We start from the raw sequence: 19,542 nt of genomic DNA, 5'->3' as shown, positions 1-19,542 counted from the left end.
TGTAGCTGGGCAGTAAATATCTTTATGTGTATTCAAAGTTTTCTATAAAGGGAATAAAAGTAAATATATCAATGCAATTCATCGCATTAACAGAATAAGTGAGAAGATTATGTATCCATTTCAATAGAAGCTAAAAAATCACTTGAAATAATTTGACATAATTTAAGATCAAAAACTCTTAGCGAGAAGAACTAGAAGGAAACTTTTGTAATTTGATAAGGGATAATTTCAAAAGCCTTCATGGGGGAATGTTGCAAGCTTTCCTTCTGAGACTGGAAACAAGAAAAGCATTGCCACTCTTACCAGTTCTATTTAATATAGTCTATTTAGTGTAATAAAATAGAGTTTTCCCATTCTCATCTCTAGTGACACCTGGGCCAGATAATTTTTTGTTATGGGAGTCTGTCCTGTACATTATAGAATGTTTAGTAACATCCTTGGCATAATACAACCCAACAGAGGCCAGCAGATGCCAGTAGCATCCCACCCTCCAGTTGAAATAAATTCCTTAAGATTTGGAGAAGAAAAAATAAAAGTGTTATTGTTTACAGAAGATAAGACTGAATGTATAGACAATCCTAAAGGATATCATGGAGAGAAAACATGAATCTCAACCTTCACATCATATCATAATCCAAAATTAACCCACTAGACCTAATATAGATAGATTTAAATGTTAAACATGGACTATAAATCTTTCAGAAGAAAATCGGGGTCACATTGAGTTAGGCAAAGATTTCTTAAATGGAACACCAAATATCCAAACCATGAAAGAGAGAAGAAAGGATAAATTTGATTTTGTCAAATTAACAAATCGTGCTTCAAAATACTTTGTCAAGAAAATGAAAAGATAAGCCAAAGACTTGGAGAAGAATTTATAATCATCTGTTAAAAGATTCTATTTAGAATATATAGGAACACTTCAAACTCAATCATAAGACAACCCAATTTTAAAATGGGAAAAATATCTGAACAGACATTTCCCTTAAGAAAATATGACAGTGGCTAAAAAGTACACATGAAGATTCTCAACATCATGAGTCATCAGGGCAATGGAAAATTAAACAACAATTAGACCCTACTACCTTCACATTAGAATGACTGCAGTGAAAAAGCCTGACAATATTAAGAGCTGGTCATTATTTCCATCAACTGGAACTCTCAAAATCTGCTGATGGGCATGCAGAGTGGTACAGACTCTTAAGGAAACAGTTTGGCAACACTTCTTAATACCCTACCATAATATTCTTACCATAATATGCAGAAATTCTACTTCCAGGTATTCACCTCAAAGCAAAATGTATCCATGATGATTTATAACAGCTTGTTTCATATTAGCCCTAAACTGGAAATAACACAGATGCTTATCAACAGGTGAAGGGATATACAAATTGGACATGTCCATTGCTACATAGTATATTGGAATATGAATCAGTGGCTAACAGGAAAAAATATTGATAGCTGTAACAATATGAATGACTCAAAAGCATTATGCTAAGAAAATAAGACAGAAAGGTAATACGCTGTATGAATCAATTATGAAATTCTAGAGAAGACAATGCTATAGAGACAAAAAGCCAGAGAGTGGGGATGGGTTGATGTGCAAAGGAAATGAGGGGGATTTTTGTGATGATAATAATGGTCTATATCATGGTCATAATGGTTTTACAGCACTGCATACATTTGTCAAAATTCATTGAATTGGAAAATTAAAATTGATAAAATTTATTGTATGTAAATGATGCCATAAATACATGCTGATTAAAATAGAGGGATGGAAGAATCATTATATACTGATGCAGAATAATCTCCAAGACATATTAGTTAATGAAAAACACACAGTGCAAAAAATGCTCATAGCATGCTACCTTTGATAGGAAACATTAGCATTATGTATATTAATGAATAAAATTTCTTCCCACCACACCTCTTTTCCAGTCTTCTCTTTCCCCAAATCTTCTTTCATAGACATTTCTTTTCCATTTCTGTTTTCTCGCCTCCCTCCCCAACCCCTTGCCCTTTAGTCAGGGCATTTTTATCCCTCTCTTCTGGAGCTAAGGTCAAGTTAACTGACTTGGCTTTTGAAGTCATGACATGCTCTTTTGGCCATTTCTCCTACCATCTTCAGCTCCAACAAGAACTCTCTTTTGATCACAACCTTGCAGAATGATTTTCCATGGTGCTTCCACAGCTTATAAGATTGTTTCCAAACTCCTTAGCGTGTGCTAAAAGGCCTGTTTAAAAGAAGGAAGTACAGACTTAGATTTGTAGCATCACTCCCCTTTCACCCACCATATAGCTAGTGTTTCAGTCACATAAAATCACATCACTCTTCTTTAGAGACTATGTGCTTTACAACCTTGTTATTTTCCAAATACATCTGCTTAGCCCTTTTCTCTCATCTCCCTCCTTTCTTTTCTTCATCTGGCAAACTCTAACTCAAACTGGATGAACCAGATCAAATGTCACCTCTTCTGTGGAAATCCATTAAAATTTTTTTTCTCTTCTGTGGTTTACTACTATTGGACAATACTTTGCCTTTATGAAAACTGACAATGATTGTTATTTTCTGAAGAGACAAAAATTCTAGATTGGAATAAAGAGGACATAAAAATGACTCAAGTGGGCTCCACTGGCAGATGTGCCTCTGTGTATAGATACTTTTAAGTATCTACAATTAAACACAAATGGGATCCATTACGATGCAAAGCTCTCCCTTATATTTTTTCACTTATCATTATGTGACATATATCTTATTGTGTCATCAGAAAGAAATCTATGTGCCATTTTAATAGTTGCATAGTATTCTGTTTTATGTATCATTTCCTTAACTAATTTCCTGTGGATGCACATTTAAGTTATTTTCGGTTGCTTGCATTACCATAAATAATGTCATAATGAGCATTCCACTGTGCTTTGAAAATGTCTTGACATATGTCCTTGATCACATTGGATCATAATTATCTGTGGGCCTGTCTTCCCCACCAGAGTATTATTAGGTCCCTGAGGGCAAAAATCCTCATTTCTTTTGGAATCTCCAGAACCTTACAGAGTGCCAGGAGGAGCTTAATATATATTGTTGAAAGAAAGAAGGAATAAATGAATGGATGTTTATATAGTTGGATACACATGTGTATCATCACATGTGTCTTCAGTTCTTACTCAGTTTTCCATTGGCCTTGAGCCTATTATCTCTCAGGCATTATACAATCCTGTACTTGTTTCTAACAAGTGTCATTACCACTAACATAAATCCAATATGTAGCTTTAAGAATTAGAATATTGCTAAACCCTGACTCCCCCCATACATTTTGGTGGCCTCTGGAATAGATTTTATAAATGGCTGAGAAAGAAAAGGCAGATACCTGACACTCTTTGCCCTACCCTGAGCAAAAATGAGTTATTAAAACTGAAATTGTCAGGTACAAGAAAGAACACATAGTATGTATGTTGCATATTCTTTACAGCTGTTGTCTATTATGGGTTCTCTGGAGCACAATTTGCTGCTACAATTGAGTGGTCCCCTAAGTTTAACTCAGCAATATGACTGCAAAATTGCCTTAAATCACAGAGAGGAAGTGAGGAAATCAACTAGAAATGGCTAAAATGCTGCTTCTGCTTATGTCTTCATGAGAACCAACAGTTTTCCCTCTTTGCTTCTTCAGAATGCTCAGAACAGCATATTGGGTCTTGTGGTATATTACAGTCTAGCAGATTATCAACCTGAGTCTCCAATGGGAAGAAGAATGTCATTGATATCTCTTTGCAAAGGCTGCATTAGGCATATTGGCTAATGCACTGCATTTCACTGGCTATCAGGCAATGCAACTCAACTGGCCCAGACAATGAAGAGTGTTCAGTTGATGTTGAACATTTATAAGAGCTTAAGCTATTTTTTAATTTTTTCTTGCTGGACCCGAAGCACTTCCTATTGTTGTTCAATATGCTATAAATGAACATAGTTCAAAAAACACAAAGAGAGTGATAGGGAATTATAGAACTGAAAATAGGCTACTGATTGGGTACAGATTCATCAGGCCTCTTTCTTTCTCAACAAGCTTTTTTTTGGAATGCCAATAGAGCTTGCTTTGGAGGGAGTGAAAGTGACTGTGAGCAAATGACAAAGCGGTTAAATCGACCTTCGACTAACTTCAATTGTGCTCAGCTAGCTATCTGTACATCTCTCCACCCCTCCCTGATATGCTTACTTAGTAAAGTCCAGTTAGTAAACTGTCTTATATACAGATACCCAATCTAATACTCAGATTCTTCAGAAACTTACATAGTTCATCTCAGGGAGCAAATGATGGGGCTAGAATTTGAACTCTGGAAATAGAACTCTAAAAGTTGTTCTCTACTCCAGTAGGTCATGTTGCCTCTGATTAAACAAATGTTATCTACATAAATGTTAGAATTATTTTTTGAAGCAATCTTTGGTATGTCTTTCTTCTGCTGAAAAGCCATCATTCTCTATTTCTTAAAATAGTTGTTCTCAACTGTGGTTTGTATTTTTTTTCCTCTGGGACACACATAACAAATATTCTCATTACAATTATCTCTTTCACTCTTTTCTCCACTATCCAGAAAGCATACTTTGATGCATGCTATTCGAGATAACCTTATTATAAGAATGACTTTTACCTGATCTTATATTTACATAATTTAGACTAGAGTCTAAGAAGATATAGCAGAATGTGACTGCATTTGCCTAGCCAAATTGTGGGTTTTTGGTCTCAAATATCCAGAGGCACTGAAGAAGCTAGTGAAAGTGCAGGGTAGCTGCTTAAGAGATTTTTTTTCAAGAACCCAGGCTCTTTCTACCTTTCTGGTCACCATCTTATCATGTGACTTTGATTCTCAAATTGGCTTCTTCTCCTGAAAGTATCATGTCTATGTTCCAGGGAGGAAGAAAGGAGATACAAGAATACGAGACAAGAGACAAAAACCATGAAGGCATTTGTTGGGTGAAACTGTGCCTTTTAATCACTTTTCAGGAAAGATTCACCCTCTGCTACCATTTGCATCTCATTGTCCACAACTCCCTGTCATGTGGCTACTCCTACCTACAAGAAAATACACAAAGCTAGGTGTTTTGATTTGGACACTTTTTAAACCCCCCAAATCAGGAGTCTGGTAGTAGGAAAGAAGGCCAGCAACCAGCATTTTGTATGATATGTATATGTGTATATTTCTGTGTATATCTATGTAATGTATATTTATAAATGTTTATAAATATATATATCCACAGAGCAAACATTTACACACTTTTATTAGTAACCAATAATTCTGTAATAGATCTCATCGCAGGTCATAGCATCCCATGAAGACATTGACTCCATAGTTGAGAACTATTCTGATCTGCAGAATAAAGTGCAAACCCCTAAACAAAATATATAAGGAAGGATTTTACCAGTTTTACACCAGCCCATTTTTCTACAATGAGCTCCCACTTCCAGTCCTTTGCTTCAGCCACTCATAGCTTTTCTTTATGCTTGAACACACTGGCTTTTCACTCCTCTGTGTTCTTTGTGGGTATCTTTTTCTTTGCTTGGAAGACCCTTCCTCACCTTCTCTCTCTGGGTAGATGATACTTACTCTGCAGCACTCTGTCTAAATAGCATCACATCTCTGGAAATGTCCTTCCCTCTCTTAGTCAGATCTACTTTTGGTGCTTTATATACACCTCCACTAGCTCACTTATTATTTGCGTGCATGTTTGTCACTACCAACAAATGCTTTGGCCTTTTACAGAACAAGGGCTATAATAGATTCAATTTTTTTCTCTCCAGTGCCTCCTACAATTCTTGGAATACATTCAAGACACCTGCTTAAGAAAAAATATAACTGAATACTATCCCCAATATATAAAGGAACTACAAGGGGAAGTAACTTGCTCTCACTATAGTCAGTAAAAATACATGAATATATATGCCCCTTAAACCTGAATCTCATTGGCTGTTGACAGAGGGTTTTTTTTTTGTTTGTTTTGTTTTAATTGATGACAATAGTAATATAATTCAGTAACTAAAAGCTTATTTCTCTTTATCTTCTATTACTTATACTTTATGTGTTATTGAGAGTTATTCAGTTTTGTCCTCCTTTGTACACAAATAAAGACACCATTTTTTCCCTCAGAAAGAATGCTGTTTAAGGGAAACAAGACATATTTATCTCATGGTTAAATATTTAACTCATATGATTTGAATGGCCAGGAATAAAATTTCTAGTCTAACTCTTAGGCTGTTTATTAGCTAAGATATTTATTCTTGGAAAAATTCAATTCTTATCAGCAGAGCTGGTTTAGAAGCTATTAGGAATTGAGTGAGGGTACAGAGGAAAAGAGTCCAAATTGGACAGAGGGTTAGAGCAGACAACGTCTAGCTTGTTTGATGCCGTATTTGTTTAATATTACTAACTTGTTTGTTTAATGTACTAACACATTTGTTTAATGATACTAACTTGTTTAATAGCTTGTTTGATACCATATATCCCCCCTTCTTCTCCAAATGTATGGGGACCAACCTCACTAATCAATCAAATGAACCCAGATGTAGTCTAAGAATAGGTCTCAACACAACAATGCTCCATGTGTCTTTTATCAGCAAAGAAAGGCTGATAAGTCTATCTTTCTCTTATCAATGCATTCTTCATAAGATCTCTTCATGTCAGTATACTCCCTGTGATTGGAAGAGAGTGCTCTCTTGATTTCTTCTGCAAAATGAAGGAAGTATTGCAACTCCAAGTTTGAGCTTCCAGGACCTTTCCTCTTCTGTGAAATCGCTGGAGGATTGGGTCCAGTGTCATAAAGTCAATCATAAAGTTCACAATACAGTTTCAGTACTTGACTCCTCTTTCTCTGGGGAATGAGAGGGTCCATTCTAACCCCAGACTTTATAATTGAGAAAGCTAGGAGCTAACAGGTACATACTGAATAGCAAGCAATGCACCCAATATTTTATAATTACATCCTTTTTGTTTTTATAATAGCTGCAGGAGGTCAATACCATTGCCCTCATTTTACAGATGAGGAAACAGCCTTGGGAGAATTCAGACATTTGGAAGATAAGATCCAATCTCAGATCTGTGACATCCAGCATCTTGCTATTGGGCTTGAAGATTAAATTGTTTCTTTGATGATCTTGCTAAAATCTGATTCCTGGATTCTTTTTATGCCACTAGGTGCTTATGCTTTTGATAACAGCCTCAAGCTTTACCTTTACACTCTCTTGAGTCTTGCAGACCATAGAGGCAGATGGAACTTGGGCAAATGTACATTAGATATGTATTAAACAATCAACCCACTTTAGACTTCATGCCATTCAGGTGTAATTCTGGATTCCTGGAGATTTTTTTGGTAAAAATGGAAGGTATATTTAGGTTTAATTGTCTCATGTCTCTTCTTCTTTAGAGCGGCGCCCATACCAGGTGATTACTGCTCGAGTTCATCCAGGGGAGAGCAATGCCAGCTGGATGATGAAGGGGACCTTGGAGTTCCTGGTCAGCAGTGACCCTGTGGCTCAGCTCTTGAGAGAAAGCTTCATTTTCAAGATCATCCCCATGCTCAACCCAGATGGTGTCATCAACGGCAAGTATGTCAGGCACCAGCTCAGCCTAACCTGTGTTTATGTTATCGTAGTAACACATTGTTTTTTGGCCCCATGGGTTTGATTGAAGAGGTCTTGTTACTGTGGCAGGGATCAATTCTCTTGGGTTCTGCTACCTCATACAAACAACAATATAATCTTCATACACATTGATGTTAATCTCAGAGTTTCTTTGAATAGAAAGGTATAGACTCACAGGCAATAAATAACAGAGGGATACTTAGAAATAATCTAATTTAACACTCCACTTTTAAAAAAGAGGGGGGTTGGTGTCCATGATAATCAAATAACTTCTGTCGATTACTTGGTGGGTTAGTGTCAAAGGGCTCATACTGTGATTTCCTTGACCTGAAGACCAATGCTTTTATTTGCTTACTTATATTTACTACAGATAAATCTTTATTCTTGTTGTATTTTACTGGATTCTGGTTACAGTTATAATAAGGTGTCACTTTATTTAAATCGAGTGGCTGAAATTGTTTAAAAAAAAATGGCTGTGGAATGACCAGAAGTGGAATGCCTGAAAAATGGTTAACTAAAAAGAGAGAAGATTGGGGTAGTGTTTCTCCCGGCCCAGCTCCTACATGACCTGAGAATTTTTAAAGGGAAAGATGAATTCCAGTGTTGGAAGGGGTCAGGGTGTTCAGAGTTTGTGAGCTGAGGCCCAGACATCAGAGCAGGTTCCCAAAGTCACACAGCCAGAAGGTTGAGGGTGAGAGTGACAGAATTAACATTCCCAAATATCTGCCTTGATCTGTGGAAAAGAACAGAGACCCTTCCTATGGTAATAAATGATTCTTTTTTACTGTGGGATTGGACATTGGTATCCTATGGAAAAAAAAAATAAGATTGAAAGGAAAAATAATTTCAAAAGCTTAAAATACAAAAGAAGTTACCATTTAAAATATCAGTATTAAAGAGGCAAAGGCACATGCTTAGAAAACTGAGAAAATAAAACAGTATTAAAAACATGAAACAGGGAGTTCCTGTCATGGCTCAGTGGCTGACGAATCCGACTAGGAACCATGAGGCTGTGGTTTCAATCCCTGGTCTTGCTCAGTGGGTTAAGGATCTGGTGTTGCTGTGAGCTGTGGTGTAGGTCGCAGATGTGGCTTGGATCCTGCATTGCTGTGGCTGTGGTGTAGGCTGGCAGCTACAGCTCCGATTGGACCCCTGGCCTGGGAACCTTCACATGCCACGGGAGCAGCCCTAGAAAAGGCAAAAAAAAACCCAAAAAATAAAAAAATAATAAAAAAGATGAAACAGAAGAGATAAAATTAGAATTATTAAGAAATACAAAAAAGAAAAGAAAAATTTCAGAGACAAAATTACTTAAAAGATAAATAAGAAAATGTTTTAAGAAATATGAAATAGAAATTTCTTTCATTAAAACTAAATGTTAAATGACTGAGAATAGACTAGCTTCAAAGGATAAACACAAGAAGAATATTGATAAGGTTAAAAGTTAAAAAATGTGAAGATAATAAAATATAAAAGAGGATCAGAATAAATCTCAAATGATAAATATGTTAAACTATGCCAAAATGCAAATGAGTTAAAGCTGAACACTGTAAAAATAAAATTTCAATAGATATATTAACAAAATGGAACAGATAAGTTGGTAAGGAGGGCGTCTAAGAGTTCTAACAGTTGCCTGGTTCTGTAGCTCCCAGACCTCTTTTTTTTCCTGATGGAACTTATTGGTGGGCAGAGAGCAGGGTCCTTCCTCTTTGCATATGGTGATTTGTGGGTCTCCAAGCACATGTAATTGGGGGAGGCCAGGTCCTTCAGCAGGTGCCATCAATCAGGTCTCTGGCAGAAATCATGCTTCTTAGATCTCAAGCTGGACAAAGCCTTAAATCAATGTCCTTTCCTTGTCCTCAGAACTAAGCTGGCTCATACCGTGCATTTCCTCAGTTCTGGAGATCAGCTCCAGGGCATCAGTGAATGGCTCCCCTCTGCCTGAGGGGGCAAGGATTTTATCAGCAAGCTTACTTAGCCTAAATGGATGGAAAACAGTTATGCAAGCCATCATGGGGGGCATGGCCCTGTCTTACCATTTTCTCATCCAGCTGGCTCTTTTCTGAAGCTATGTGTTCCATGGAATTGTCTGGGTCTGGTAGAGAATGGAAAGAGCACTGGGTTCAAAGGCATACTGGCTTGGAGTATTGGCAATTCCCCTGACCTACTCAATTTTCTCTTCTGTTAGAAGACAAAGCTCCCCATTGACCTGCCTGGGTAAAGGTCTTATAAGCCCAAGGTAATAGTCAAGGTCTGGGATAAATACTGTAGTTTCTTCAATGTCAAATTCTCACACCTCTGGATCAGAGGGTTGATCCAGGTCTTTGGTTGAAAGGTTAATGTGGTCTTAGTCACTGAGTATTCTTCTGGCCAGCACACACATTATTTCCAGCTCACAGCTGGTTGCTTTGGGTTCCCTAACGGCAGGCCAGCTTCTTCTCTGTGACACCACCATTCATCATCATTATCATTATTTATTATGACTAAATTACCCTTTTTATTTATATAGCGTATTTCATCATGGAGCTCAAGGCACTTCATAGGTTACTTGGATCACCCAAACAATTTTGGCTTAAAGGGATTTGGATATCATAGCGTTATTCTACTGAAAGGGAAAATCTACAGGTCATAGCACATCATTACCAAAAGGCCAGACTGCTATGGAATCATAACATCTCACAATAAAAGGGCTTAGAAGTCTCAGCTCATGAACCCATCTTAGAACATACCTAACACATTGTTTATCTAACTTCTCCTTAGGTCCTTCCTTGGCATTTCATTCCAGGATATGCCCATTGCATAGTGTACAATTGACTAGATTTTTTTTTCTGTGTTTTGATCTTTGCCTTGTGATTTACTCACTTTGCCTACAATGTGCAAAAAACAAGGGTAAGATCTAACCCGTTTTATATATCTTGACCTCTCCTTTAGGAATTCCTTTCCAAGTTCAATGCAGTTCACCTAAATATTGCTCATGTGATTTCATTTTTGGTGTTATGATTGTCATTAATCTTCTTTGGACACATTCCTGTTCTTAAAGTTAACAGAACTGCACTGTGTGTGGTCTGGCCAGCAAAGAGACAAGCTTCGCCTAAAGATTAGAGAGCCTAAACCTGAACTTGGCACTTAACCTTAAAGCAAGAAAACCTGCGCTTTTCTTTAATAAGAAATCTGGGTCCCCCACGGAGTGTGCAAAACTGTGTAAAGAGAAGTTTCCTTGTGTGGCGATGGTAATGGAGCCTTTGAGGATGGCTGGGAGGTTTTTATAGCAGTAATCGGGGAAACAAAGCCAGAATTTTTGAGCAAAAATAGAGTGTCTTGCCAAACCAAAGATCTCTTAGCAACATATGGCTACAACAGGAAAACAAAATGCAAAGATGATTTCCAAAAGAAACAATCTACCCTCTTGTTGGCCTGGTGGCTTGTATTGACTGGGCTGAGTTCTGAGTAATCTAGGAGGACGGATGCAGTGATCCCCTGACTCTTGTAATTCTTTCCAACACAGGATAAAAGAATAGGCGGACAACTGGCAGACTGATAATGGCAACTGGATTAGAGTGGGGAGTGGGGAGAAGACAGGTGATACCAAAAATGATGAAAAGGTCGACATGACAAATAAGTGAAGGAGAGGAAGAAATCTAGGATGATTCCCAATTTGGGGACTTTGGTTGTTGGGTGGATGGTAGTGACAAAATAATGTTTATAAAGTCAGCACTTGGGCCAATATTTTTATTCCCAAGAGAATCAGAGTATATTTATTCTTATTCTGTATACAACTCTACAAACTTGATTACCTTCTTCTAAGGCCATTGTGAAATAAGTAAACAACAGTAAAGAGAAAAGGGCATACTACAACTAAACACACCAAGGTATTAAGAAGTACTAAGTGAATGCTCTAAGGGAAACACATGACACTATAAAAATCAGATAAAAATCTTGACAGTTTTAACTATCTGAGACCATTTAAATTTAGTATCAATAATGTTTTACTGGTGGGTTGATGAATGCTTCTTTTTACTACAGTAAGAACACTCACAGACTTTATCTGAAAAAAAAATTAGCAATTTTTATGAGCCAAAAAACAACCTTATTCTTTTTTTTTTCATTTTTCAAGTCTTATTGAAGTCTAATTGATTTACAATGTTGTGATAATTTCTGCTATAAAACAAAGTGATTCAGTTACACATGTACATAAGCCTCATTCCTTTACATATATTTTCTTATTGAATAGTAACCATGACCAACAGAAGTAGATCTTCTGTATAATTTCTATACATGAAAACTTGAGTGAACCTGGGTGAATTACAGTTTAAGCAGCTGGTATTACAGAGCCAGGACTAAAACTTCTATTTTACATCCGTTTCCCATTAGAGATTTCAGGGCATTAGAATAAAAGCACCTTAAAATGTTCTATCTGGGTGGGGTCTTATATATTATTTAGTTCCAGTCTTCAAATGATAGTGAAATTCAGACTAAAAAGACAAAATGAGTTATCCAAGATCACATAATCCAGTTTAAGGCATAAATGGCATGACATATTGTCTAGATAATTAAAACACTCAAACTCACATGCGCAAGCGCACACACACACACACACACACTCAGGCACACATGTATAGGCTCAGTGTTGTATAGCTACCTTGTGACAGAGCTGGAGTCTGGACACAGTCTCTCTACCTATCAGCTCTTCCCAGCCTAAGATGGAGGTAAAAGTGAAGTCTCCACCTATCAGCAGACAGTCTCTGAAATCAGGACCTGGACATTCACACCCAGTGTGCCAGGAGGAACCGTGGCACAACCTTCCCTGCTTTCTGTAGTTTGGTCCAGGATGAAGGAATTAGTTCATCCTCAGTTTTCCTTCAGGGAATCTGAATTCCCACTTGGCTTGTACTTCAACACTCTATACCGTGTTCTGTCAGCATTCTCTATAGAAGACATCCTTTCTGTAGCAACACCCAAATGACATTGAATTATTATTATTATTTTTTGTCACGGGGCTCCCATTTTCACTAACCATTCTATGGTTTATTTTCACGCAAGGGCCTCTTCAGGATCACAAAGTGCTTAAATTATCAGCACAGGGCTCACTTCATCTTTGGGCTGTGCTGTGCCTCTTCCTTCCTTTATGGGTATGTTCAGGGCTTCACTCTAATGTGACTTCAGCTCTGACTTTTAATGAATATCAAATATCTTCAACATAAAAACATGTAACAATGACTCCCAGACTTTTGGATTTCATATATCAGTTAGTTACATTTGAAAAAAAATGGGCTATAATTTTTTTTCTTTGAATTTTTTTAATTACTCAAATGAATTTATCACATCTGTAGTTGTATAATGATCATAACAATCCAATTGCACAGGATTTCCATCCCACAGCCCGGGCACCTCCCCCCACGTCCCAAACTGTCTCCTCCAGAGACCATAAGTGTTTTTTCAATGTCTGTGAGTCAGCATCTGTTCTTCAAAGAAATTCAGTTTGTCCTTCTTTCAGATTCCACATGTCAGTGAAAGCATTTGATGTTGGTGTCTCATTGTATGGCTGACTTCACTTAGCATGATAGTTTCTAGGTCCACCCATGTTGCTAAAAATGCTGGTATTTCGTTCCTTTTAATGACTGAGTAAATTTCCATTGTATATATGTACCACATCTCCTTGATCCATGCCTCTGTCGACGGACATTTAGGTTGTTTCCATGTCTTGCCTATTGCAAATAGTGCCGCGATGAATATCGGAGTACATGTGTCTTTGCGAGTCGTGGTTTTCTCTGGATAGATGCTGGATCAAATGGTAGTTCTATGTTTCGTTTTCTGAGGAACCTCCATACTGTTTTCCACAGTGGTTGCACCAATTTACAATCCCACCAACAGTGTACTAGGGTTCCTTTTTCTCCACACCCTCTCCAGCACTTACTGTTTGTCGACTTTTTGATTATGGCCATTCTGGCTGGTATAAGGTGGTACCTCATAGTGGTTTTGGTTTGCATTTCTCTGATAGTGATGTTGAACATCTTTTCATGTGTTTTTTTGGCCATCTGTATGAAAATTGACTATAATTAAACAAAAAAATTTTGTGCAAATAAAAATGGAAGATTTTCTCTGAGATCCCAGAAACAGACTGGTAAGAAATTCAACATTAGATGTTTCTCAGGTTGCCTCTGTACCTACATGCAATCATACAAGTAACTCAGTGGTTTGTGCTGCTGGATCTTTAGATAACTACAGAGATCATACCTACTCTTCATCCTGTGATGCACATGGTGCTACTGGCCCTGACGACTTCCATGCGGGTAGAGAGCAATATGGTCATTGAATGGATTCGTTATTCCCATTGTCAATCTTTCCAGAAAGAAGATGATCCTGGAACAAGAAAAGATGCCTGAAATATGGGGAAAGAGGTTATTCCCTTGAGCTTGAAATTAGATAAACCAGAGGGTCCCCCAGGTCACAGAGGAAAAATGGTATGTGGAGGAGGCCAGAAGAGGCAATCCCTCAAGTGGCCACTTGAGAATGAGAACAGCTATACCAATAATCAGTTTTAAATTTTCCATGAGTAGTTATCATCTGTTATATCATTTATTCTCAGTAAAGTGTTAATAAGCCTTTCTGTCTTGTTTCAGCTGTGCTATTGAGATTGAAAGAAAATGTCTATGCCTCAGATTGGTGAAGGGGATAAGTGGAAGTTAGAGGAATTCCTAAAGGAACAGTGAATAATAAGTACAATGGCTAATATGTTTTAAGAGTCGTGCTCAGTACAATTGGGACATTTAAAGATATAATAGCTTTATTGTTTTCTAATTATAAAAATGATACATGGTACAGTAGATAATAGGTGTTTCAAAAGATGAGATTTGATTCACACAGGTGGTAGAAGTCTGAAAGTTAAAAAAGGGGATGCAGAAGAAACCAGGAGCTTAACATCTGCAGAGGCAGACACTGCCTATAAGGCTGGGGAAACAAAAGGAAGAGGTGGCGTTCAGAGCCCAGGGGCTGAAAAGACTCTGTGATGTTGGTGTTTGGATCTCTGAGAAGGGAGGCTGACTTGGCAAGGGCTTCAGTGGACCAAGAGGCATGGTTGAGAGAGTGAGGAGGTATAGAACATCCAAATGGCATCTGGATGCATCCTACCTGCTGTTGGTACCCATGAGAGAGTGCAGTGATGCTGGTGCTGTGTATCTTAAGAGGCAGAGGTTCAGCCAATCGCCTTCTGCTGCTCAATTCTCATTAACTAGAACTGGCAAACAGAAAGGGTGTCCTTTTCTTTTTCCTCCTGCCTTCCTATCTCCCTCCAGTGCCTCTTGTTGGCAGAAACTAGCAGGATAGCAACTGGCCAAGGGAGTCTGAGTGTTGTGATTTGCACTTTTAGCTTCAGTGTGACAGAGCAGAGGATAGCATTGTGGACTGAGAGCTCAGAAGCAATTGATGAAAAACAAGCACAAAGCATCCATTTACTGAGTGCCCAGCATGCCCTTGAAACAGGTTTATTACTGTTTATATGTGACTTCTTTGTTTTCAAAAAATAAAATGGTTTTATTGTTTCCAGTGGGGAAAAAATGAGACATCATTCTTGTAGAAAAACCCAGTGTAGAGAAAAAACTTAAAGAAGAAATTAAAAAAACACCCAAATTCCAGGCTAATGCATTGCAGTACTCCAAGATGCATCATTCACATCATAATCTATGATAATTGCATTGTGCATGTAGAATTTTGTACCATGGAGGCCCTTCCTGAATCAGGCTGTTCAGAGATTTAACACTATTAGCTAGTTGAAGAAGATCTATTAGCCATTTGTTTATAAATTGACAACTTCGAGTGAGTAGCTATTTCCTTAAAAATATATTTCTATATTCATATCCATATTAATTTTCATGAAATAATGTATTTTGTAGTAGAGTTTATAAACAAATAGCATCTTCCTATGGCAAAGAATACAAATGGCAGTATTAGTTTTTAAAACAGCAATCTCATAGCATTGATGGGCTATAATTAATTTTAACAATTCTCCATTATAAACCGTAGACAGGTGAAGAGTCTTATTAGTCTCTTGGTGAATTTCTCCAGTCATTTCCTTAAGATAAATTCTTACAAGTAGTCTGCTGAGTCAAATGTTATTCATATTTTATATCTGATACATATTATTGCCAGGTTACTCCATATAGAAGACACACATATGTATATTCCTACCACTGAGGGAGGAAAGAACCTGGGCCCCATACCTTGTTAAGACTGCACATTTTCCGTCTTTTTATTCTTTGTCAATCAGATAGGATTAAAATATGATTTTAATTTTAATTTTTTATACTTATAGGAAAAGTAAATATTTTACTCCTATTTTACAGATAGATGGAAAAGAAATATGAGGCAAAAGATTGTTTTATATATGCAAGGTCAGCCATGTAACTTATATTTTAGAATCTGGAATTAAACTCAGGTCTGTTGGGTTGCAAATCTCATGTTCTTTCTGCTTGGCTGTGCAGCCCCACTTATGTCAAAGCTTCCAGACAGTCATCTGTGACTCTCCTTTTGAATGTTTTTAGCCTGTAACTTGGGAAGTGATGAGTGCCTAATATATATTTTTTGAGTCTAATTCAGGTCGAGCTCAACATTTCCAAAGTCCCTCAACACATGGCCCTCTGGATAGGACTTTATAGAACAGAGCAAGAGCTCTAATGGGCTTTGAGTTACTTCTGTGAGAAATGAACTTTTGGATACATCTTCAGTTAAATATTAGCACTTAAGTATTGGTGTACCATCGACATGATGCACTACTTCAAGTTAGATTGGAAGGGAAAATCTGTATCCTACCCATTTGAACCTGTGGGCATGATCATTACTTAACCTTTGCTTCCTTTTTGTCCCCATTCATTTTCTTGATAGAATGACAGAGGACATATCAGGGAGCCTGGTTCCAGGTCTAAGCCTCTAGGCTAGGGTTTAATTTGCTGCTTCCAAGATTTGTGCCCTGAGCTATCCTGCTGGATCACGGAGGGGAGTGATTGTCTTTTCTATGGAGTCACTGTCCACGTTTGGCTTATGGAACATAGATGTTCTGTATCCCTGTGTATGTGAGTTCTGAAGTAGTCCCTGTAAAGCAGGTACAACAGAGCACAATCCTTTGTAAGAGGGAGAAGGAAAAGCAGGAAAAAGCAGGGTAGACCAGTAAATGTAGGCAGATACTGGCTGTCAGATGCTCAGCCTCCCATTGGGTGCCTCTCTCCCTCTCTTTCTCTCTGGGTAAGGCACTGTGTCTCCCTGTCCAAAGGCCAAAATGATCACATGCTGAAGAGCCCATCAGGAAAAAGTTCTACATTCTCTCTGGCCTCTGGAAGATGAATGATTGAGTCCATACTGTTTATAGAAATGATGCTGGTGGTCATGATGACGCAACAGGAGAATAATTTTCCCCTTTGAACTCTCATTCCCAAGTTTCAGCTCCAAATTCTCCTTTTGGTGTGGCCAGGAGAATCCAGCACTCATGCTCTGGACCTTCCCTGTGGAATGTTTGCTGGCCAAAGATCTCATTTCTTAGCAGGTAAAGCATAGCCTGTGCCAATCATCTGTTTCTTCAACATAGAGCCCAACTGCTCTTTGGGGAGCAGACAAAGGAATTTAAACTTGCAATCACGGACTTTTAAAAATTAGATGGTTCTGCTCTTCTGTATTCTTTGGGACAGTTACCAGTGAATGGATATTTTTGCTTTATTTGTTTTTTAGGGAGATTTAACAATTTTTGGACATGGAGCAAATGTTGGCTATTTGGATGGAAATGTCAGTCTGGGTATGATTCTATGCTCTCAGGGGGTCTCTGTGTTAAGGGACTCTGGGGCAACGTGAGCAAATTGTATTTAATCTAAAGAGGTTGCTTAACTTTCCGCTTAACTATTCTTATATTCGAAGATGGGGGAAGTGTTATTCTAATCTAGAGGGGATAATTTGGTCTCAAGAACCATGATTTTCTCCAGGTACCTCCTCCTCTCACTGGGGAAGAATGGAAGTCTCAGTCCATTTTGAATATTAAGATTTTCTCCTTAACACGATAAGGGAACATTTATAGGAATATTTTAATCTCACAGGTTTTCAAAAATATAACTTTACAAAATGAAAGAAAAACATGTATTTTTAAACTATCTTAAAAGGTGCAAACATTTTTCTGCCTTAAATTCTTTCCTTGCAAATGTCTGCCTGTAATTTTCAGATCATGGTCTACAGAGATTTTATAGGACGTGCATGATTTTCCTTCTAGGAGATGGAAAGAGGTAAAGAGATCCAGGAAGAATGTGGCATTTGGTGCAACTGTTCAAACTTCTGTGTGTACTCCATAGGGATAGTGTGGGCTAAGGGGATATTTGAGGGTCTTGGGAAAGGAAGGAAAGAAGGAAATGTGACACACTCAGTCTTGCTGATGAACTTCTTAGAGATCAAAATGAAAATGATTCACTCTGGAAACTTTTAAGGTCCTGCTGCTAAGTCATTTGCATAGTGTTAAATGATGCATAGTGCCGGGTGCAGAGTTCTGGGAGTGTGCTCTCAAGGCTTCCTTGCTCACACCCATTCCTACCACAGCCTGCTCACAGAGAGGGAATCAGGAGCCTGACTACTCCATTTGCCTTCCTCTGACATCACTGTTCTGAATAAATATTACCATTTATTATTCCTAAATTTAGGGTTATTAATTATATCAGCATAAACCTAATTTATGCCATCATAAACAGTGATAATAAATGCTGCCAAATGCTAATACCCAGCTCTTGCCAACTGTGCCTGTAGTTGATGGGTTCCCCGCTCTCTTCCCAGAAGCATTAAATTAAAAATGATTCAATGTTGCAGAATCATTGATCAAGTTGGAGCTAAGGCTCTTGGGGAAATGCGCTTGTTTTGTTAAAGGCTTTTCTCCCTCATTGGCTGAGCAACTTCTGATATCTGTCTGCACTCTAGTTTTTTCTCCATTTTTTCCTCTTTAGGAAGGCAGGGAGGCAGGCGAGGAGGAAGGCAGATAGGCGTGTGTTCTTTTTGGATTTCCCATTTAGACAACTCTCTACTTAGGGTCCTCACTCCTAACACCAACACCTTCTTTCAACATGTACTTAGAAGTTTTAATAAAGCAAACCCTTGGGTGTAATATAGACATGTTATTCCTTAATTCCCATCACACCTACTGTGTATTTAATGATGTATGTCACATGGCTCCCTAAAATACGTGACAGCCTATAACTGGAAAATAGGAAACACAGCCTTAGCAGCCCCTGCTGATACTAAGGGTGTTTTGCGTTTTGCCATTTACCCTCAGGGAGGCTCTGCTTTTATGGAAAAGTGAGGTCCTGTCCCCTCGCTATCAAAACTATAATAAGAGTTCATTGCCTTTCTCAAAGGAAGCTATTTTCACTCTTCCTACTTATTCATGGCTTCTTGTATTTCCATCTGGGATGGCTGTGATGGTGGTATAGTACAGAGATCCCATTGGGTGCTTAGTAGACTCTGGTTTAGGTCAGAGTTGTATTCTTCCTACCTATAGAGCTTTGGACAAGTTACTTAACCTCTCTACTCCTGTTTCTTCAATGTATTAAGGAAACTCTAACCACTGCACCTCCCCTAATTAGTATCATGATCAAATACCATAGTACTGGAGTTCCCGTCGTGGCTCAGTGGTATCGAACCTGACTAGCAACCTTGAAGACACAGGTTTGATCCCTGGCCTCACTCAGTAGATTTAGGATCTAGTGTTGCCGTGAGCTGTGGTGTAGGTCTCAGAAGAGGCTCAGATCTGGTGTTTCTATGCCTGTGGTGTAGGCCAACAGCTACAGCTCGCATTCCACCCCTAGCCTGGGAAATTCCATGTGCCATGGGTGCGGCCTTAAAAAAAAAGTTGTAAAAAATAAAATACTGTAGTACTTTGACATTGTTAAGCATCGTATAACAT

The 19,542-nt window shown here is 38.1% G+C and overlaps 1 protein-coding gene across 1 annotated transcript in view; it reads left to right on the top strand.

Moving 5' to 3' along the window:
* Positions 1-19,542, top strand: part of AGBL1 (AGBL carboxypeptidase 1) — a 794,103-nt gene that overhangs the window by 329,020 nt on the left and 445,541 nt on the right. The window contains exon 18 of the mRNA XM_047767507.1: positions 7,409-7,589. Within this exon, the coding sequence (XP_047623463.1) occupies positions 7,409-7,589 (181 nt within the window). The remainder of the gene's footprint in view (positions 1-7,408; positions 7,590-19,542) is intronic.

This window comes from Phacochoerus africanus, chromosome 2, assembly GCF_016906955.1.
Source record: "Phacochoerus africanus isolate WHEZ1 chromosome 2, ROS_Pafr_v1, whole genome shotgun sequence".
Lineage (NCBI taxonomy): Eukaryota > Metazoa > Chordata > Mammalia > Artiodactyla > Suidae > Phacochoerus > Phacochoerus africanus.
This window is presented reverse-complemented; position numbering and strand designations above follow the sequence as displayed.